This window comes from Malania oleifera, chromosome 12, assembly GCF_029873635.1.
Source record: "Malania oleifera isolate guangnan ecotype guangnan chromosome 12, ASM2987363v1, whole genome shotgun sequence".
Classification (NCBI taxonomy): domain Eukaryota; kingdom Viridiplantae; phylum Streptophyta; class Magnoliopsida; order Santalales; family Ximeniaceae; genus Malania; species Malania oleifera.
This window is the reverse complement of record NC_080428.1, coordinates 75,034,163-75,057,926: the sequence shown is the minus strand read 5'-3', so window position 1 is coordinate 75,057,926 and position 23,764 is coordinate 75,034,163. Positions and strand designations below refer to the sequence as shown.

The 23,764-nt window shown below is 34.2% G+C and overlaps 1 protein-coding gene across 2 annotated transcripts in view; it reads left to right on the top strand.

Annotated features, from left to right (window-relative positions):
- Positions 1–23,764, top strand: part of LOC131144332 (threonine--tRNA ligase, mitochondrial 1) — a 44,680-nt gene that overhangs the window by 14,742 nt on the left and 6,174 nt on the right. For both annotated transcript variants that reach the window (XR_009133780.1, XM_058092905.1), the window contains exons 9-19: positions 9–105; positions 187–273; positions 5,643–5,727; positions 8,224–8,318; positions 8,992–9,024; positions 9,148–9,234; positions 15,045–15,137; positions 17,491–17,583; positions 17,686–17,907; positions 20,836–20,907; positions 21,317–21,388. Coding sequence is in view for 1 of the 2 variants with exons in the window: in XM_058092905.1 (XP_057948888.1) it covers positions 9–105; positions 187–273; positions 5,643–5,727; positions 8,224–8,318; positions 8,992–9,024; positions 9,148–9,234; positions 15,045–15,137; positions 17,491–17,583; positions 17,686–17,907; positions 20,836–20,907; positions 21,317–21,388 (1,036 nt within the window). In the remaining variant the exon portion in view is untranslated. The remainder of the gene's footprint in view (positions 1–8; positions 106–186; positions 274–5,642; positions 5,728–8,223; positions 8,319–8,991; positions 9,025–9,147; positions 9,235–15,044; positions 15,138–17,490; positions 17,584–17,685; positions 17,908–20,835; positions 20,908–21,316; positions 21,389–23,764) is intronic.

Genomic DNA, 23,764 nt, shown 5'->3' with positions numbered 1-23,764 from the left:
ATGTTCAGTCCAGGAAGTTGGTTTTTCCTTCCACATGGAACTCGAATTTACAACAAGTTAATGGAGTTTATACGGAAACAGTACTGGGAGCGAGGTTACCAAGAGGTTAAACTCTGAATCCATATAAGTGCATTGCCATGGCTCAGAAATTACCACAAGCCATCTGATGTTAATTGACGTTTTTAGGTTTTGACACCAAATATGTATAACATGCAACTCTGGGAAACATCTGGTCATGCTGCAAATTACAAGGAAAATATGTTTGTATTTGAGGTGAGTTTTTCAATATAGAGCTCACAGAAATTTTAAAATGATTTGTTTGTTCTGTTTGCTTAGATAAATGCTGGGTCTGATTGATGAAATTAATAGAAGAAAAAACAACAAATAGAAGAGAATTAGCCTTTGAATATAATTTTCTATAAATTCTTCTTCTATTATGTGTGTATGTCTGGATTAATTTTTGTTTTGAGCGAATGCCATTTTTGCTCTTTGTAAAAACTGGTCCTTACTACTGTTATGTTTAGGATGTGGGTGTTGGTAATGATGTGGGATAAAGGAATTGGGATGCATGGTTCACAATGTAGAGGTTACACTGTGCATTGATATGCTCAGGTATTATTGAGAACCGTAATGAAAAGCTGTGCTGAAACAATTTGGATGTGCTAGATGTATGCGAACCTTGTATTAAAAGGCGCAACAACTTCCACAATGACAGCAACAACAATTAAGCATTAAGTCCCTCTAGGCTGCTTCAATTCAATATTATAGAGATGTGCCAAGGGTTATTCTGGCTATACGCTACGTAATTCAACCATCCTTTATCCAGGATTGAGACCAGCTTGCATAGAAACTGGAAAGTGTTAATAAAGGACAACACCAACAGAACCTTATATTAAAGAGCAAGATGGCTGTGTTATTTTGGTTGTAATTATCTTTTTTTATTTTCTTTTGGTTCATGGGATGATTTCTTATGCTCCTTTTTGGACATTCTTCCTTCTACAATGAAATCTGTCAGTGTTAATACACCAAGCGCATCACGGATGGAATCTTATATTAAAGAGTAGGCAGGCAATAATAACCTTATATTTTAAAAGTTCTTCATGTACATTGGAATATCCTGAGATTAGGGAGACTTTAGTTAAAAGCTGTGTTGAAACAAATTGGGTGTGTTAGAAGATGTATATAAGCCGGTAAGTGAGCCAAAATGAAAATGAAGTTCTCCCACATCAGTATAACTGAACATTGCCAATCAAATTTCAAATGGAGTACTTGATTAGCCTTGCATGGAAATGTCGATAATAGGATTTGTCATGATGAAATTAGTTCTTAGTAATTTTAATTGTATTAATAACGACTAACTATGTCATGTGCATTGCATGTTATTGCATGTAATATAACGGGAGGTTTGTGTCTTTTTGGCAAACTTCATGGGAGATCCCTGGAATTATTGAAACCTCAGAGGAGATCAATGAAATTTTTGAAACCTCAAGAGAGGTCCCTGGAATTATTGAAACCTTAGGGAGGGTCAATGGAATTTTTGTAACCTCCGGGGAGGTCCCTATCTTTTTGCCAAACCTCAGGAGAGGTGAATGTCTTTTGCTCTAAAAAATATTATGTAAAATATTTTTGTAATTCTTTAATAAAGTTTATACATATTTAAAACAAAAATTAATAATATGTTGTCATAATTTAGTTGACTAATAGTAAAGTATGAATATTCAAAGTTATTCATAAAAGTTTACATTTTTTTGAACTATAAAATACAAAAATAGACATTAAACACTATTATGACTCCATGTAGCCATGTAGATACATGGATAAGAAAAAATCTTAACAGAGGATATGATGTGCCAAGAATGCTCTAATTATCATCATGTAAAGTATTAAATTTTAATATTTATATATCATTATAAATAAAAGACCTAATATATACATGTGCATTTATTAATTTTTTTATTTTGTTAAAAATCTCAACGCATGATTTCTTCCAATGAAAATATTAATAAATTTATTACAATTTCTAGGTTATGATTTGCTACCTAATATATTTATAAATTTTTGTTTATTTAATGATCAATTAATGAATTTGTAAATGTCAAATAAATTTAAATTTTATTGTTTTAGAGTACTGCTAGGTCTATAATTTTATTTCAAAAATTTATTTTTTGGAAGTTGTATTATTAGTTATGGATACAATGTTAGACACTTCACAATAATTTTGTTGGACATTAGAGGAATTTACCTATTTTGTTTTGGGGAAATAGCTTTGATTTAGTATTTATGATACCATTTTATTTATTCTATTTTTTTTATTAAATGGATTATTTTAGGTTCAGATCTTAACTTTTTTAAAATAAAAAAATTAAATATTTAGAAAATTTTTGTTTTACTTTCAAAAGATAATAATATTTTTTGTTTATAAAATGATTACACTTTGATTTTAAAAATATAGTTTTATCTAGTTTAGGTTAAATATTCTTTCTTTTAGTAATATTTTATCTTACTTTTAAAACAAAAGGATATTTTTTTTCATCAAATGCTCTATCCTATTTGTACTTTTATCATCATACCACCACTATCGTTGAACTTGCCAGCCTCTGATCTACCTTCGTGCCAAATCTGATCGCTGGAAAGTTGCTGCTGGTGACTTGCGTCTGGGGAAAAAAAATTTCCCTTGTTCCGCAATTTCCAAAACCGTAAAAATATCTGCTTCCAGCTACTTTATTTTAATTTTTCCTGCAAAAAAAAAAAACTGAAATTTTTTGAATAATTTCAAGAGAGAGTTGATTTGAAGTTTGGTACACATTTTGAGGGATTTATCTGTTCTAGTAGCATCAAACTCGGACCAAATTGCTGCCATTTGTACAAGGTTTTTTGCATCTATTGAGCACTGGCTTTTGAAGAGTCCAAGTTCGTTGCTTTTTATTTGTAATCCTTATATTTCAAAATTTGAGGTCAAATATTTTCCAACTGAGGGAGAGTTGATGTAGGATCTTAGCTGGATCATGGGTAGACCTTTGTTGGTCATTAATGGAGAAAAATTGGACCAGGGTTGTACTTAATTGATTAGTTTATTATGTGTGTTCAGTTTAATTTGTAGGATTATGTATATCTGGGTCTGGGCTTGTAGTTTTTGTGTATTTGAGGTTTTTTTTTTTTTTTGGTAATTTTGTGTATCTTTAGGGGTATAAGTGTAATATTTTCTACTAGGCTTTCTTATAAATAGGGTGAGAAAGCCATGTAAGAGTTAGGTTTTGATGAATTTGAATTGAAGTGAATGTGACTTTCCTCGGATCTCCTTTCTTCTTTCTCGTTCCTTCTTATTCTTCCCCTCTCCTCTCCTTTATCTCTCGCAAATTATGTGTTGGCTGTAATTCCATGATGCTGTGGTGCATCACTTTGTGGACTCTACCCCAATTATTAGCCTTTTGGCTTGGTAATGAAAAAAGGGGGATGGGTGCTTTTCTGTTTAAACTTTCATTTCTTTAGTGATCATTTGAGCATGTTTATTTTTGTTGAGAAGTTCTTGGTGAAGGCAGCGTCTAATCTATTAGGATGCCAGATGGAGTTCATGCCTCTGGTTGGTGCCGTTTGTCAACCCAGGAAGGTTTTTCTAAATAGTAAATTGATAGATATGGGGGCTGCTACCGAAAAACCACGGGACTCAGAGGTGCCCATTTCTGTGACTGGAGGCCTAGGCTGCTTGCTGTGTTGGTTGATGAACATGGCACCGTGAAGCAGGATGCAAGGGTGGCTGCATGGAAGACACGTGGAGGAAGTGTGTTTTAGCAGTCGTCAGTCTCAGATTCTTTTGGAGGGGCAAATCCAAGGCTATTGATGATTGATAATGGTGGTTTTCTAATCATCAGTTGTGCTCTTGGGTGAGACGTTAATTACACTGGGGAAAGGGGATGATAATTTGGAAAAGGTGTTTCCTTGTTTAATTGTTCGTTTTGTTATATTGTTTACTTTTTTATTCTTTTTTGTTTTGCTTTGTTTATGTTTTTTAGGTGGACTTCTTGTCCCCTTATTTTTAAATCTCTCTCTCTCAATCTAATATACCAAATTGGGAGAGATTTTTAGTCAATTCTGTAGGCAAATCAAATTCGAATTTGAATGGAAATTGGCTTTGGTTAGCTAACCATGATGGGCTTCTTGGTGAAGGGCCTAGTTCTAATGGCATTAAGGATAATTGGGGGACTGGGATATATGGCTTCATAAGCACTGAAGGTTTTCTGTAAATATTTTTCATTCTCTTATTAAAATATTGGAAAACTATGGTTCCAACTGCAGTAGCATTTTCACTTAGGAAACATTGGAAAGGATCCTGATTGTTGGTAATATAATGAAGTGAGGAGTTTGTACTTTGAAGAACTGCTTTTTGTGCAAGGAATGGGGAGAAACAGTCGACCACCCTCTGTTGCATTGTAGATGGGTGAGAATATTGTTTTTTTTTTTAATCAGTAGATGGGTCAATATTGTTTTTTTGATCATTAGAAGGTAAGAATATTCTGGAGTCTGTCTTATGCAACATTTTGGGCATCCAATTGGGTGGTAGCTGATAGCATGAAATTGGAGATTCTGGCTGGGATGGGATCCAAATGTAGAAAGAGTCGTCTGTGGGATGCAATGCCTTGTGCTGTGTTTTGGATTATATGGATGGATAGAAATGTTTGCGTTTGAAGGAGAAGAATGCAGCTGTGATAGTTTCAGAGAGAAGTGGTTTTCTGTTTTGCATTTTGGACTGTAGCATCTTTTTAGTAAAAAACTTTGGTTTTTGTAGATTTTATGGTCTTTTCTTTTTTTGGATCATGTTCAGCTCTCTTCTTTTGTACTTGGTTGACTTGTTTGGAGTTCTTTTAGTAGTATGGTTATACTTATCAGTTGCACACACATATTGAAGGTAAAGAAAAAATATTCCTTTTTTCTTGTGCAGGCAATGATACCTCAAGTTTATAGGATATTTGACCCCCATTAGAAATTAAATTCCATTTGGCGTTAACTTTGCACTGAACTTTGGATTCTAGAACCTTTAATATGGGTATCATAAATTTTAGTTGTACTTTCTTGTTTCATTTTGATGGGAATAATAGCAAGAGTACCACATACTGACTCGAAGCAGTTAGGAAAAACCTTCATAATTATCGCTATATTTTCATCAAGTAATTATGGGGATCAACAAACTGATTCATAGAGGGAAAGAGATAAAGATTAGGTGGGTTGGGGGATTTGGTGGTGAATGTGTGGTTTCTTCTTGTCAGCAGAAGTGAGAAAATTTTAGGGATTCGCAGTGAGTCGTCTGAATTTCAATAATTTTTTCAGGTTGTAATCTGGGTTTCCCCAAGTTCAAGAAAGAGAAGCCAATTAGCCAAAAGTTAGTATTTAAGTTTGATTTTTTGGGAAGGTGTTGGTGGTGGACATGTGATTTTATATGTTCAATGCAATGGATAAAATCAGGTGATTATAAGTGAGTTTTCACTATTTTTTCAGTTTCTCGTATGGGTTCTTTTCCCCCTCACTCTGTGCCTGTCTGTCTATTTTTACATATGATTCTTCTAAATTGGATTTTTTTAGGCAGTGTGACAAATAGTATTGTGTGGAAGACCTTTGTTGTTGAAGATACATTTTTTTTTTCTGTGCAGGTTGAAAAACAAGAGTTTGGACTTAAACCAATGAACTGCCCTGGGCACTGTTTGATGTTTGAACATAGAGTTCGTTCATATAGAGGTGGGCTTTGCATTGCCATTAACTTTATGTAGCATTTATGCAAACTTTATTTCTTCCATTGAGTTATTGTTGAACATTTTACTGGTTCATGTTGGGATATTATAGAGTAAAACTCAATGAATGCATGGTTCTTGATGAGCAGTGTGAAGGAATTAAATTCTAATTGGTGTGCTGTAAACATCCAAGTTTCATGTTTTAAATTTTTTTTATCATTATAATTTGGTGGTGACTACTTGTTTATATAATGCCCTGCATCATCACCCCTTTACATCTCAAATATAAACTGGTAGAACTGCATCTGTTTGCTTTTTATACTTGCATGTGTGTTAGCTTTGCTGGGCAATTCATTGAGCCTTGTCTCTCTACTGTTTTTAACTGCATGATTTTTCTTTTCCAGCCTGTTTTATCCATGGATGCATTTTCTACCAAACTTTGAGTCATGTCTTTTTACAGTTTACACTGGAATCCATTGTCCTTTTGTGCTCCTTATTTGTGTAGCTGCTGGTTCATTGCTCTTCAACCTGATGGATTTGTTTTATATTTGTGCCACTGGTGCTATCTATATTTTCCATTTTTAGCGATAGTGCTGTGTATGGTTAACATTACATTACTCTTGGATGTTTAAAAAGCCTTTTATAGGACTGTCGCAGAGGAAGACCTGGTAAATTATATATATATATATATATATATATATATATATATATATATATATATAGTGCTGCATATGGTTAACATTACATTACTCTTGGATGTTTAAAAAGCCTTTTATAGGACTGTCACAGAGGAAGACCTGGTAAATTATACAAATATATATATATGAAGAATGCCTTGGGGTTTGTTTAATTGTGGAAAATAGTTTTCATTTTCCATTTTTAGTTTTTCAAAGAATTATAAAAGTACTACCTTATTTTTCAGTTTTCCAAGATTTGTATAAAAAAGGTAGAAAATAAAGGGTTTGTTTAGATGTGGAAAACAGCTTCATTTTTCATTTCTAGATTTCCAAATAATTACAAAAGGACACCTTATTTTTCAAATTTCGAAAAATTATGTAGGAAATCAGAAATCTAGAAAACAATAAAAAGATGTTCTTCCACTTTCCTGTAATAATTTAGAACAATGTTTTAAAAGGCGAAGGCGTAAGGCAAGGCATTTTAACCCTTAAGAGGCGAGGCGAAAGCCTTAAGGCATTGGTGCTAAGTCTTTTAAGAATTTGTTTTTAAGAATAAAAGTATGTAAATGAATTTTATATATTTTAAAGATAAGAAAAAAAGAAAAAAGAAAATCACAAATATAATGTAAGTAAGAAAAACTATATATATACTTTGCAAACTACTTTTGGCCATTCAAAAATTGCTGACTTTAATATATGACATAAATCATGACAAGAGAGAGCTATACTATTACAAAGTCAAACTATTTTCATGATCTAAGATATAACTCTAAATTATTTTGGAATGATTGAGACCCAAGAGTTCTAGAAATCGACTCATATTATGACATTCCTTTTATACAAATATGTTGTTAAAATTTTTTAACCAATTGTTACTTAAGAATCACACACCCAAAATGCGTAAGCCTCAACTAAAACGGCGCAAATGGTGTGCCTTCTGTAAAAATGTGTAAGCCTCAACATGAAATGCGTTAGCCTTTTTAGAGTTTGGTATTTTAGATTGAGCCTCAAGGGGTTTTAGGCATGTTGGGCATTGTGGCGAGCCTCGATTGTGCCTTTTAAAGCACTGATTTAGAAAATTGGAAAATAAGGTGGTATTTTTGTAATTATTTGAAGAACTGAAAATGAAAAAAAAAGAAAAAACAATTTTCACAAGTGAATAGTGCCAAAACTTATGCTAGTTGTCCATTTTTCTAGTTTTTTATACAAATATTGCAAAACTGAAAGATACGCTGGATTTTTTGTAATTCTTTGGAAAACTAAAAAAGCAAAATAAAAATTGTTTTGCACAATTAAACAGGCCATTAATTTTTCCGAATTTCATACTATTAAAATCGTGCTGACATATTGTGACCAAAATTAGTGGAGAATTAATTTGTTCACAAAAGAAGTCCAAAAATTGTGTAATTGTGTTTTACTGTAATTCTTATATTTATCTCTTGTGTTTGCGCCTGTATTGTATATATTTTTTGTCATGCATCATTAGGTGCTCGCATCAGGTTGCTTATGTAGGCTTAGGCCCATGAAAGGTTGATGGTCATAAAATATTTTTGCACATTTTCTCCTGTCCCTGAATTGTAGATATGAACTTGATGCTGAAACATTTTTTTTAAATTTGTAATTGGAGACAATAGATTTCAATCCTTTTCGGGAACACACAGTTGAACAATGTAATAATTGTAGTCTTATTTTATGTCTGGTCTATTTTAATATGTCACTCTAGGTTTTTTTTTAAATTTTTCAGTATCTCTGGTTGTAAAATGCTAATTGTATATATGTGGATGTTTGCTTGATCTGTGTCATGACTATCTTTGATGATTCTGCAGAACTTCCTCTTCGCCTGGCTGATTTTGGGGTCTTGCATCGAAATGAGGCAAGCGGTGCTCTTACAGGATTAACTCGTGTCAGGAGATTTCAGCAGGTATCCTATTAAATTGTGGGGCAAAAAGAGAATATTGGGATAGTTCCCTCTCCAATACGTCTGATCTTTCTCAATTCTCTGCACTTCCATTTTAGTTGAACTTCAGCTGTTAAGAATTTTGGTTTCTAGTTTTTGTTTTGGTTCTAGTACTAGGCTAACTAGTTGGTTGAGCTTGATGGTTTCTATCAGTTTGAACGACCGTTTCTATCAGTTTGAACGGCCATTCTGCCACAGATGCTTTCTTTTTGTTTGGATGTGGTTTCTGTTGCACAAACATCCCTAACTTTTTGAAGTTAACATGTGTCAGTTGTTGCATGATACGCAGCTTGTTGGAATGGTATCTGTGCTGGACATGTTGTTGGACATGTTCTGGACAAGAATAGAAAAATGCATATAAATGAAAGATTAGTGAAGAACTCGTGCAAAAATGTTTTTTTCTGCATAGTCTCTTCTTTTTAAGTTAGCACAGGAAAAAGTTCCTACAAGTTTGCTGGTTCCTATGTCCTGCAGGCTTAGGCATATACTTACCCACCCTTCTCTCTCCAAGAAATAATTGCACATGCTTGCACGTTGGTTCGGCAATGTAGATTTTTTCCACTTGAGATATTGTTCCATGGTTAGTAGAAGCATCCTATCCTGTCTCTTACGTATTCTACTTTGTGATTTGCTGCAGGATGATGCTCATATTTTCTGCAGGGAGTCCCAGGTGAGCTTTGTTTCAATGATAAATTGCTAAGGCCTTGTGAGCATTCTTTTCCTGGCTGGGTGGGGCTGGCTGGGTTAGTAAAGGGTTTCCCATGCCTGAAATTTTGTTGTTTAACCTTTGCAGATAAAAGATGAAGTTAAGGGTGTCCTTGAATTCATCAATTGCGTCTATGGTATATTTGGGTTCACTTTTGAGCTGAAGCTTTCAACGGTATGGAATATCAGTCCTTTTTCAGAGCAGTATTGACTGTATCATGGCATTAGGGTGTGATGATATGGTTTGCAGTGGAGCTAGGTGGTTATGTTGGAAGATGCATTAACATCATAATTAGTAGTTTTCAATTTAGGTTCCTAGGAAGCTTGGTAGATGCCCTGGTGAGGTTGAGGATCTTTCTGTTGAATTCGTTAAGATGATACTGTTACTTCCAATAATCTTTGCAGCTTGATTTGGATAACCTTTTTGCTTTGTGATACTTGACTGTGCTTTATATATATGTATGTATCTATCTATGTATGCATGCATGTATGTATATATGTATTTATATATGAATATATTAGGGAGCTGGAAGTGCATTATTACATGTCAAATTTCATCAAACTTTTCCTGCAGCTTTGAGGTATACATTGCAATTTGCAAAGATTTGTCATGTATTTTGGAAAGCAGAAAAGTTAGGTGGAGATAATGGCTCTCTCTCTCTCTCTCTCTCTCTCTCTATTCCTGTGCAAAATTGGTTGAGAGAATAGGTGGATGGTGCTCTCCATTTCTTTCCTTTCTCTCATTTCTCTTTGCTGCAGTTTTGGTTGTTTCATATCGGTGATGGATGTTCTCCATAAGAGAACAGTTTAAATCAGTGCTCTAAGGCGTTTTACCATGTTGGTTATAATCGCGGTCCGGTTCATAGGGATTGTACTATCCTACAGTCCTACTTCACTAAAACGATCATGATCCTACCTAGAATCGCAAATTGTTAGGATGGTAGTAGGATCGGTTGGATCTTAATAGGACTGTAGGATCGTAGTAGGATTGTCATAGGATCGTAAGATCCTACATCCGTTCATTTTTAAAAAATCTTTACTAAAATACTTTTCATATAGCCTGGGCTTTTGCCTTGTATAGCTTATACATGAAATGGACAAATTAGAAAGTGATTTGGTTTATTTTATATTGACAAAATTATGACTCAATTTAATTTTTGGTTCATTGGTGATTATTAGGTGGTGCAAAATTTAATCATTAAATATGAAGATAGGTAAATAACACATCAACGCATTTAAAAATAATAATGACCAGGATAGTTATAATTTTAACAATGGCCTTGATTAAGTTATTGATGATAATTTAGTAATACTGATGAGAAAAATGGTGGCTTGGATGTTGACATTTAAGGCCAAAGCTAGATTGATAGTTAAGCTTTTGTTAAGAAATTTTTTGAAAAAGAAAGATGGATATGCATGTTGTATGGTTGTTTGTTGACTGCATTTTTTCGATAAGTGATTATTTCATTTTCTTTGTAAGCTGGTTCGATAAAGTTATGAATGCAACAATTTGAAAACTTAATCTGTTTCTTCTTTTTGTAATATGATGACCCTACCATATATACTTGTAATTTTTGAGTCTTTAACACTTACTAGCCAATTTTGTAGGTTTATATCATTATGAAAAAACAACATATAAATGCATTTTTCATGTTTATTTATGTATATAGTAGAATCTTTTGATCATGGTTATCAAAATCCTGATCTGGATTGTGCAATCCTATGATCTAGACTTGCCTAATCAATCCTAATCTTAAGAAGAATCTTAATCAGGTAGGATCCCAGTGGGATCCTACCTATTTGGATCATTAGGATCTTAGGATTGTGATCGTACTTGTGCAATGGAATATGGATTTTTCCTTTTTAGGATTTAAAAAAAAAAGCCCATATATTTTTATTGAGCCAAACATTTTACATTTGCGATAGGCACAACTCTTGGTCTAGTTGGCCCAAAAATTAGCTCAAAGTAATGAGCATTTTATGGGATTTGTTCGATCCAAGTCAGAGAGCAGCTGAGCATCTCTTGAAAGGTCTCTTTGAAATTGTAAGCTCTCTGAGAGCTTAGAGTTGTTGATAGGCAGATCCTGATTTGTCTATCAATAGGCTCGGACTGTTCCTTCTTCCAGCAACAGTGGAGGCCAGTTGGGAGCATTGAAATCAGCAGAGCTTCAACAAATAGAAAGTTGCATAGTCAGGTTGAGAGCATAAAAATGCAGGCTTGTAGCAAAAATGTAGAAACATGGATAACTTTGAAAAGAATAAATAGGCAAGAAAAGATGCAAAAAAGGCCATTAGTGAAGCTAAATACAGATCATTTAATAGTTTGTATGATATATTAGATGCAAAAGAAGGGGAAAGAGATATATATAAACTTGCTAAAGTTAGAGAAAGGAGGAGTAAGGGCTTAGGAAATGTAAAATGTATAAAAAATGAGGATGATATTGTCTTGGTTAAGGACGAAGACATAAAAGAAAGATGACCAAGTTACTTAAGTAAGTTGTTTAATGAAAACCAAATAGAAGGCTTAAACTTAGATTTGACAAATGCGGAAAAGACTAAAAATATGATATTTATTTGGAAAATTGGAGTTCACAAAGTTAAGTTTGCAGTAAAAAAATGAAAAATGGGAAAGCTATAGGACCAGATAACATCCCAATTGAAGTTTGGAAATGCTTAGGTGATAATGGAATTATATGGTTAACTAATATATTTAATACAATTATAAAAATTAAGAAAATTCCAGATGAATGGAAGAAAAGTACTTTAATACCTATATAAAAAAATAAAGAAGATATTCAAAATTGTAATAACTATGGTGGAATTAAACTTATGAGTCATACAATGAAACTATGGGAAAGGGTGGTTGAATAAAGATTAAGGCTAGAAACGAAGATCTCAGAAAATCAATTTGTTTTTATGCCTGTGAGATCTACCACAGAAGCTATGTATCTTTTAAAAAGATTAATGGAAAATTTTAGGGAAAAGAAAGCATATGATAGGGTACCTAGGGAAGTTCTATGGTGGATTTTAGAAAAAAAGTGTATGTAGTAGGTATATTGATGTCATTAAGGATACGTACGATAGAGAAATGACTAGTGTTTGGACTATAGATGGAGAAACTAGAGAATTTCCAATCACCATAAGTGTACATCAAGGATCTATTTTGAGCCTTTATCTTTTTGCTTTAGTGATGTACCAACTAACTAAGAGTATTCAAAATGTGGTTTCATGATATATGTTGTTTGTAGATGATATTGTATTGATTGATGAAACTAGGGCGGAGTAGAGGCTGAATTAGAATTATGGAGAGAAGTTTTGGAATCTAGAGACTTTAGGATAAGTAGAAATAAGACAAAATATATGAAATGTAATTTCAATAATGATAGGAGGAATATTGGAGACAAAGTTAAACTTGATGATGAAGAAATAAATAGCACTTGTAGATTTCGATATCTTGGATCCATTATGCAAGTTAAAGGAGATATTGAAGATGATGTAATGCATCAAGTTAAAGCAGGTTGGGTAAAATGGAGAAGTGCTTCAAGTATGCTATTTGATCATAGAATACCCCTAAAATTAAAAGAGAAGTTTTATAGGACGACTATAAGACCAGCAATGCTATAAGGATCAGAATGCTGGGTGACGAAGAAACAGAATATCCAAAAAGTAAAAGTTGCTGAGATGAGAATGCTTAGATGAATGAGTGGTATAACACTAAAAGATAAATTAAGGGATGAACATATTTGCGGTAAGTTAGGTGTAGCTCCTATAGAAGATAAGATAAGGAAGGGACGACTCAGATGGTATGAACACTTGCAACGTAGGCCACATGGTGCGTCAGTGAGGAAAATTTAATTAGTTACTGTGGGGGGTAGTAGGAGTAGGGGTAGACTTAAAATAACTTGGAATGAGATAGTAAAAAATTTAATAGTCCTGAATTTGTCAAAAGAAATGATCTATGATTGCATAAATTGGCAGAAAAAGATTCATATAGCCGACCCCGCCTAGTGGGACTTAAGGCGTAGTTTTGTTGTTGTTGTTGTATTAGATATTAAAATAAAACATTTTAATCTTTACCACTTAAAAATAGCTTTGGTAGTCTGCGTGTGGGGAATTTTTTAATCATCAAGTGTTTGTCCAACCCTTTTGTGGATGGTTAGGTTATAAAGTTTCTACAGTAGGAAGTTCTGCATGTCGCCTGGACTCCTCATTCATTTATTTATTTTAGGGCAAAGGACACTTACCTCTCTTGAAGTTTGGCAAAAAGACAAGGGTTTCTCTTGGATTTTCAAAAATTGCCCAAATCTCTTTGACATTTGATTTTTGAGACACTTATACCCACTTCATCAAATAAAATTTCATAAAATTGACTATTGAATCTATTTTTTTTCCCCTTTGATACACATGAAATAAGTATTGTTCAAATATCCCAAACCTGTCTACTTCTCCAAAAAAGTGCAAATCCATTTATTGGGAAAATTATGTAATCCTCCCTAAAAAAGTGCAAACTACATCATTAGGGACAAATTTATAGCCATTGTTATGCCATTTCATGTGTGTCAAGGGCAGAAAAGGGTGAAATAGTCAATTTTTTGAAAATATTTTTGGTCCCTTGCAGTAAATTGGCAGAGGGAGTATAAGTGTCCCTGAAACAAATGTCAAGGGAAGTCTGTAAAATTTTTGAAACAGGAGAGGTCAGTGTCTTTTGCCTTTCATTTATTTATTCATTTATGTTTCTTGTGTCTTTGAATGTTTGTCGTGCTAGTGACCTTTGATGTGATTCAATGATTTGGTCTGATTTCATTGACTATGTCATGGTCATCTAACTTCGTGTTTGTTTTTAATTAATAGATGATTCTGTATAGAATAACTGCAGTGACGGTGTAAGGTAGTAGATAGGAATGGACTATGTTGATTCCATTTGATGGGCAGGTCTCCCATGTACTTGAGGAATGTTAACCTTAATTTGGTAAAAGTTATACCATTATCTTCTCCTTTCTGAAATTAGCATTTTTTATGAGAGGCTTTTAGTTCTATTTTTCCCTTTTAATTTTTAAATAGGTTTCATGTGAATGTGATTGGTTAAGAGCAGTGTTTTAAAAGGCTCAATCGAGGCTCGCCTCAAGGCAAGGCATGCTTAAAACGCCTTGAGGCTCAATCTAAAATAGCAAATTCCAAAAAGGCTAACACATTACATGCTGAGGCTTACGCAATTTTGCAAAAAGCATGCCTTTTGCGCCTTTTTAGTTGAGGCTTACGCATTTTGGGTGTGTGATTCTCGAGTTAGAATTGGTTAGAAAATTTTAACTACATGTTTGTACAAAAGGAATATCATAATATGAATTTATTTCTAAAACTCTTGAACCTCAACCTTTCCAAAATGGTTTGAACTTTGTAATGGTATAGCTATCTCTTGTCATGATTTATGTCATATATTCAAGTTTTAAACAATTTTTGAATGGCCAACAAGTATTTTGCGAAGTACATCTAGTTTTTCTTTTTTACATGGTATTTGTGATTTTCTCAATTTTTACTTTATTTTAAATATATATAATTTTTTTAACAAATTTTGATCTTAAAAAACAAATTCTCAAAAGGCTTACGCCCAACGCCTTGAGGCTTACGCCTTGCCTTTTGAGGGTTAGAATGCCTCGCCTTACGCCTATGCCTAAAACATTGGTTAAGAGTAATCCTTATATCTGGGTGGTTTACTTCCCAATCACAACATAGTTTTAGGGACCCTATGGTCAATCTAATTGTTTCTCTTTACCTTGGATCCTATTCTAGTTATTTTGTTTTAAGATGTAAATATATAGCACTAAAGGTTGATGAATTTTTATTAGTTTTAAGGACCTATTCCTTTGGGCATCCATGGTCAATTTAATTGTTTCTCTTTACCACGATCTTATTCTAGCTATTTTGTTTAAGATATAAATGTATAGCACAAAAGGCTGATGAATTTTTATTATGTGTTTCATAATGTAGAGGCCAGAGAAATACCTCGGGGATTTAGCAACATGGGAAAAAGCTGAGGTTGCACTTGCTGAAGCATTAAATGAGTTTGGAAAGCCATGGCAGGTAGTTTCACATATCTGCACCTCTCATTTTTTTTTATTTGAAAATTTCTGTATATATTTCTAAATAAAAATACTTGCAATATGCACTTCTATAGTGTTCTTAATCGTATTTGGCTTTTATTTTTTCCAATTGGTGGTGCCCCTTCAGTTATAAAACGAGCTGAAATATTATTTTATCCCTTTTGTAGAACTCAATTTTATGCTTGCTGCAAGTTTTTTTTTTAATTGCTGCTTCTGTTTCTAAAACCTTGGTTTTGCACTTCTTCCTTAATAGATTGTAAGATTTGCATTCTTTAAAAAAAATCTGAATCTCTCAGCATTTTGGTGATACAATCTAAATTACCTTGGATGCGTTTCAGTTATTGGGAACTCCAGTTTTGTGGTTCTTGTGTTTGTTTTCTTTTGTTCTGTTTCATCATTTTATATTGATTTTGGGATATGCACTTTTTGCGTTATGATGGTATCTGTCTTTTGTTTCATGTGATTTGCCTGAATTTCTGTGCCAAACTGGGATGCTGGTGCTGACAGCCATCGGGAGTCGAAGACTTCAGATTTAGTCTTTCATTTTTATTTTGATTTATTCTTTCTAATGGAAATTCCTTTCTTCTCTTGAATATTCTCTTTCTAGTTTAAAATATTTCTATTAAGTTTTAAAAGAATAATCTTTGGATTATTATCATAAACAAGTGAAGATTCCTTGCTTGTGCATGGAACAGAAAAAACAAGTCTGGCTTTTATTTCTTCCATTTTTTTTACAAACTGAATGTGTATTCTTTAGCAACTAAATTTAACAGGATTTATGGTTGTCACCTAATTCGTTTAATCCATAGTAGATTAGACATATTTAGTGTGATTTGCTAAGGTTTATTTGTTTGTTTTTTTATGGGTTTTGTAATGATTTCTTTCCCCCCCCCCCCCCCCCCCACCTTTTTTTTAAGGATGAAAGGATGATTGGAATAGGTAGAATTAGAATCCTTTTTATATCAAGAGGGGCTTACTTATCTAGTTGTTTTTCTTATTAAATTTTTATTTTTTTTCTTTTTTAGTTTTTGTTTTCTCATGAGGATTTGATTTCTTGTCCTCATTTAGGTTGCTATCTCTTCTTCTTTCTGAAGACAATTTCTCTTATTACCCCAAAAAAACTTGTTTGACCTCAGTTTTCAACAAACTGTTATTTCTATTTGGCGCAATACTTATTACTTAAATGCCTGTTCCTAGCTTGTATTAGTATTTGTCACTCACCTTGTTTGCATAGTTTAGTTTTAGAGCTTATTTGTCTTTCAAAAATGATTTTCTGTTTTCAAAAATGCAATAAACAAAATGGATCCAGGAAAAATGTGTGGTAGGATGTTTTTGAGAACACATTCAAAATATTGTTCTTGAAAGCAGGTCATTTTAATGAAATGATATGTAGGTTTTTCTCTTAATTTAAGAATTGATTTGAAGGGAGTTGAGACAACTTGGTTGCAATGTGTTCTGCATTATATTTCTGAAATGCTTAAATCATTGCAAAATAGGTCTTTAACTTTGCATTGGGGAATTTTTGCACCCGCCATGTTGGTGTGGCTATTGTGTCATTGTGCTATGGCTAGCCCAAGTTTCAGTATGGATGAAGTGATGTCCAAGCTCAAAAGATCATGTTTAAGTTTAATTTAAAATTTTGACCAAGTGGAACGCAGACTAAGTTCAAGCCTTTTAAATTGGTTGAAATATTGGGTGCAAGCATTTCTAGTAAAATCAGTTTCTCTAGTTAATTTTATCGTTTTTGTCTCATTGCAACTTTCTTTTGTTTTTCCTCCACCTACTAACCAAAAATTGCACTTTGAATCATTAGAGGAGACCACATTTCGACAAATGATTTCAACCTGCATGTGAGTTGGGAGCAGTGGTGCACCTAGAAAATGAGACAGCATGTCCCTATTAGAAAAGAATTTAGTTATTAGTGAATGTATATTTTTTGGCTGCTTTATCCAATTCATGCTGTCTCTCAAATGAAAGCCATTGATAATTTGTAAAATATTTGAGTGCCAACAAAAATCTATGTTGTTCTTTCAGAAAATTTCATCTTACTTTAGCAACTTGGTCCATATGTGGTTTAACAAATTGAGGTTTAGGTGTGGTGGAGCTTCATACTTGATGGTGGGCTGCCCTGTGGTGTTTGAATTGTTTTTGCTAGGATGATCTCTTTCTATTATTTATGAGAAAAATCCTTTCATGATTTGAGATACACTAACATCTGCTGCGATTATTACGTCATTGCTTGTCACGTCTATGGGTTTCTTTTGTTAGGCAATATTGTGCATGTCTTCCTTTCCTGTTATGTGCTTGACTGCTTGCTGAGTTGTATTATGCAGGTGGATGAAGGTGATGGTGCATTTTATGGCCCAAAGATAGATATCAGTGTTTCTGACGCATTAAAGAGAAAGTTCCAGTGTGCGACATTGCAGGTATGTAATATTGATAATGTTTTATCTTTTTTCTCCCTTTTCGTGCTATTGTCTTTAGCATTATGGAAGTATAATATAATTGATGAATACCTGTTTTTGCAGCTGGATTTTCAGCTTCCTTCTCGTTTCAATCTCTCTTACTCAGCAGAGGATGAAGCTAAGAGGGAGAGACCTGTCATGATACATCGAGCCATATTAGGTTCTGTTGAGCGCATGTTTGCAATACTTTTGGAACATTACAAGGGAAAATGGCCTTTCTGGCTTAGTCCACGGCAAGCAATTGTTTGCCCCGTGTCAGAGAAGTCTCAGTCATATGCTATGCAGGTAACTTTTCTATGTTTTCTCCTGACCTTCCTCAATATTGGTCACTTCCTCAAAAATTTGACCGCTCACTTTGGAAGTCTAAAATCTTATTCACTAATGCTTTTGGACACTTTGTTTGCTTTGTGATTTCACTCATTTCAATCATCAAAGACTGATGCAGCCCACTTGTGTGCGAACGTCACCCCCCCGCCCACACCCCCCCCCCCCCCCCAAGTCTCCTCCCCTTGTTCGGCCACTTATGCCTGCGTTTGACAATGTCTCAACAGTCTGAATATAGAGGGATTGCTTTTAGGTTACTTCATGTTAATGAGATATTAAGGGTCTTGATGAACATTCACTTATTGATTTTTGTGATGTAAACAAGAAAAAAAAAAACATTTGTTTGTGATTATGCTCTAATGGTTCACTTTAGGGGTTTGTAGGGTCCTCAGTTATTATTAGCATATATGTGGATTGCTATTTTCGTGTTGGAACTTGGAATTGGAAGAACTGAAATAAATTAAATAGGGCAGATGTGTTGTTATTAATTCTCTTTATTGATTGTTGCTCATTCTGATGCTTATTTTGTCACTGTTGATAGTTTTTCTCATTCCACTGCCTTGAGGTTGATATCAAAACCAGGATTCACATGCTGTGTACCTTGAGCGGGTGCCATAATATGGGAAATGTAATACATATGTTGGGGCTGACTAGGTGATATTTGGGGCTTTGATCAATGCTGAGGAGAGATCAGAAGGTGATGGTGCTGAAAAATCTGGACATTTTAGGTGTTTCCTGCCAAGAGCTGAGGGCATAAAAACATTATAGCTACAGGGATGGTATGGGGGACCAACCCCAAAATTATAGTGATAAGTAGTAAGGGCTCAAAAAGAGAGCTTGGCAGGTTAAGAGTATGCAAATGGAGTGAAGCTTGAAATACTATTGCTTGACAGGAAGATGTATATGGTGATTCATCGACTATATAATCAGTTGAAATAATTTCTGGTGAAGAGGTTCTAGCAGACTGGAAGAAAATTATGGATGAAGCTTGGTGAGCTGCAGCTATTCATTGAACTGCTTGATGAAGTTTTCAATTTTTGTTGGAAGACTTAGGAAATAGATTATATTATGTTGCCTTAGGAGTGGATAGTTGGTGAAGCTTGACGCTTACTACTTTTTGCTGTGTGCATTAAGAAACTTTTTAAGATGTCTTTGTCTGAATGAAGAGGATGATTGCTACTAAGTGTAGCTGCATTTGCAGCTTTTGAAGCACTAGGACACAATCATTTAGTTTCATTCAAAGCTTTTCGCTAATCACGTTTCCCATGGAAATATTTTAAAATATCATTGCGTTTAAGTAGTGGCTCCAGCATCACTCATTGATATTATTTTATTCATATGGTTTCCATTGCTTATGAGACAATTGTATGGCTCATATTAGGAATCGTGTAAGTGTAGATTTAATTTTTCTTGTTACAAGTCAAACAACTTTTTGAGAGATTTCTAATGGATTTTCTATTTTATATATATATATTGATATGTTAATTGTCTATGTTATATTCCCACCTTCCCCCTTTTTAATATGGATGATCAGTTTTGTAGTTGAATGAAACCAGGGACTACACTGCTGTTTGGGTTTATTTTTTTAATCATTGCTCAATGGTTTCATCTTTCATGGTTATTTTTTTTAAACTTATTTTTCTCATCCAAAAAAAAGAGTTCTTATGTAGGGATAGCAGTTGAGATAGATGAAAGAAGAATAATTAAGATGGTTGAAATGTGCTGCAGAGGAAAAATGTTATTCTTTAATAACAAAAAGTCGCCTAACTGATACAGATGATGTCATAAAGATGAGGATAAAAAAAAGGGGAAAAAACACAATTGGCTCAGGGCATCCAAAAAGAGCTAACATAATTTAAATCAGCATGGGAGAACAACTATGATAGGCAAAATGAATAAGTTTGACAAAATCCAGTTTAACAAGGGAGACCATAAATAATGTTGATAGGCAAAAATGAAGCAAGAGAATGTAGCCCTGTTTGCGTTTTTGTCTATTTATCTTTTCTTATGGTGGTTGTAGTTAATTTCTTTAGTAGCATATGATTAGGGATTTATGGTGGCACTGAGGGAAAAAATGAATGGACGCCAATAAATATGTGGCAGTAAAGTGACTTATTGAACTGCAGGCTGTTGTAGAGATAAGAGGATGTCCAGTAAGTAGACGGGTTGTTCCAACAGATTGTAATGTTAAGGACGCAATAGTCCCATGGTTTTCTCATTGGAAATGAATATTTGCTTGGTCTTAGTGATGGATTCTTGTTTGTGTGCTAAATGCTGCAACATTGAATATCTATACTTTTACTTTCATGTGTGTGTGTATTTGTGTAACATGCAGTCCACAAGGCTCCTACGTTCACATGTGTGTGTATCTATGACCTTCATCTACACGTGTGACTATCAAAATTTGCTTGGACTCTTTCGTACTGAATTTTCTTGTATACTGATGAACAAAGTTGTCTTCACTCTTCATTAATGAATTATTCTTGTTTATCTGATTGTTACACTATTTTTTAATTAATTTATTTGTTCAGCATATTTTGAAGTAGATGTGAATGTCTAGGGGATGGCAATAACATTTAAGTTCTGTATTTAGAATTTACCAATGAAGAATTAGTCAATTCTGGTTTTGGTTCTTAATTTTTTATTGATGTTTTCTTTTTGGGTACATTTGAGAGATGCTTTTTTTAATAATTTTGAGTTGTAATTTTTTTTAAATGCATGAGAGAATATAAAAGAATTGAGAACAATGACTAGGATACCTTTAAATCGTCCATGAGTTAATTTTTTTCCTTAGTTTTCTTTCTGTATTTGCAATCTTGAAATCAGGGAATACCATTGTGTTCTTATCCTCTTTTTATTTTTATTTTTATTATTATTATTTTTTTGTAGGTACGGGACCAGATTCATGAAGCTGGTTATCATGTTGATGTGGATACAACTGATAGAAAGATCCAGAAAAAGGTGGATTGACAACTCACTTCTCTGTTATTTGATTATGATGCTTTCTTTGATCTGGTCTATTGAGACCACAGGGTGGGTTGGATCTCATTGTATAAATAATTGGTAGGAATCTGTGGTTTCAATTACGTTCAAGCTTCATTTGAGGGTCACAGATTCCTTGATGTCAGGATTGAGCTAGCATCAGTATCTTGTCACTGTTTCTAGTTCTATTATGTTCTGTTTTCATGTGATGGTGGACTTCAAATTGGAACATTAGAATTGGTTCAATTTTTGTGCCTGATTTTTTTCTTAAGTAGTGTTTCTTCTTTGAAAAATGATATCTTCCCAGTGCAGTTCCTAAACATTGATACCCTAATCCCCAAGAAAAAAAGGCTACTGCTCATTTGCTTCTTGTTTTAACTTCGTGCAGGTGCGGGAAGCTCAATTGGCACAGTACAATTATATATTGGTTGTTGGTGAGGAGGAGGCCAACACTGGACAGGTTTCAGTTATACATATTAGTTGAATTCTCATTTAGTCTTGTGCTTTCTTGGTGTAATATATGGATTCTCGTAGTTTTGTTATAGAGTCTTTTAATTATTACTTCATGCTTGGCCTATTGTTACTTGGTATCTGTTATAGTGCATTTTGTGCTGCATAGCTACATGGGCATGAATTTCGAAATCAATAAAATATTTGGACTATTGCACTTATAACATTTGAATATGTTGTGCTAGGAAAATAGGATCATAGATATTAGAAAATTCATAAGCAATCAAATAAAATGAATGATAGATCATGGTAGCTGATGAGGCATGATGATCTTACTTTCTTTGGAGCTCTCTACTCAACAAATGTAGCACATAGTATGCCGTCCGGCAAGAGCAGTCACCAGATTCTGAAAAATTCTGGTCCAGGGTCAGTGGAGTAGTAAGCAGTCTACAGTTTCAATATCTTCTTTGTTCAGCAGGCATTTATTGGCCAAACTCCCAAAGTGAAGCCCCTTATATGAAGGCATATTGAGAGTGAGGACTTTCCCCAAAGTTGCCTCCAAGAAAAAAAAAGCAACTTTGATTGGCATGAGCTTCTCAAATAGTCTTCCATAGGGCTGTCTAGCTGCTTTTAGAAGGAACTGACCATGAAGTAGCCATTTTTTGTGAGTTTCCATAATGGTATCTGGATTGGTCCAATTGGGGTCATTTGGGTAAATATAGTTGTAAAAATCAGCAAAAGAATTGAGATTATTCATACAAAGTGGATGTTCCAAGCTGTCTCATTGGAGGAATGGTCAACATACTTACTCACCAAAGCATCTTTGTTGCAGGAAAGATTGAAAATAGCAGGAAATTGGGAACTTAGAGGAGATGAGCTACACCAGTTGTCATGCCAAAAGGAAATATTTTTCCCATTTCTGATATGGATGTGGATGATGTGAAGAAATCCGCCTACTCTATAATTGACTTCCAAATACTTACCCAATTGAATTGCTTGGGCTCTTTGAATGCCTGCGCATTGAGATATCATACTTTTAAGGCGATAATCCTTCTCCATGGTAACTCTCTTCTTGTTCATGAATCTCCACAGACATTTAGCAAGAAGGACCTTGTTGAAAAGTGTGAGAGATTTGATACCCTATCCACCTCTTGGGATTGGTTGTTGAAAAGTATCCCACTTAAACAATGGAACTTGAAAACCTTTCCTTATATTTCCCCAAAGAAATTATTTTTTGAATGTCTTATAATCTTTTAGGATAGAGCAAGGAATAGGGAAGAGGGACATGAAGTAAACTGGGAGGTTATAGAGGGTGCTTTTGATGAGAGTGAGTATCCAACCTCTAGAGAGAGAATTATGCTTCCAAATAACCTATTATCTTTCTCTAAATCTTCCAACAATATATTCTAAAATCCTTTTCTCCCTCAAACTATGCACCAAAGGGGAGACCAAGGTAGTTCAAAGGAAAATTCCCCAAACTGCAGCTAATGACAACAGCCAAGAGAGTGTCATGGTTCACATACTCTAAGGAGATAAGTTCTATCTTTCCCAAATTGATTTTCACTTCGGTAATTGGTTAATAGAAAGGTTAAAGAATTGGCAATGGAGAGAGAGTGGTGGTTTCACACCTTCAGTTTGCTGAAGATGCCCTTTCCTTTTTAGATGATCGTATCCTTTCTTTTAGGAGTATTTTGGCTATTCTCCATGTTTTTGAGAGCATTTTTGGGTGCAAGATTAACATGGGGAAGAGTGGTTTTGCAGCTATAAATGTGCCTAATGAACGTGCTAGGGAGTTGTCCTTTGATGTGGGGTGTGGTTCATTGGATTGGACCTTTGACATATTTAGGGGTAATCCTAGATCTGTGAATTTTTGGAATCCGATAGTGGAAAAGGCGGTGAAGAGTTTAGATGGTTGGAAAGGGGCTCTCTTTCTTGAGGGTAGAATCACTCTTATTGAAATTTGTTTATCTAGTATCCCATTGTATTATGTATCTATTTTTAAGATTTTAGTGGGGATTGCTAGTGAGATTTAGAAATTTATGAGAGATTTCTTGTGGTCTAAAGTTGGGGTCGTAGGGTCATTTAGTGAGTTGGGATATGGTCTGTAGGTCTAAATTGGAGGATGGGCTAGGTATTGGAAAGCTGGTGACTAAAACATCGCTCTCTTAGCTAAATGGCTGTGTCATTCTCCTTTAGAATATTCTTCCCTTTGACATAGAGTTATTACAAGTTTGCATTTAGTAAGAATGGGTGGGATGTTAGTGCTAGTTTTAGATGTTTTTTGGCGAGTCTGTGGAGATCTATCTCAGATTTATCCCTTATTCATTCCTCATACTAAACTTGTGGTGGGGAGGGGCTCTCATATGGGGGGCAGCAGTAGGGAATT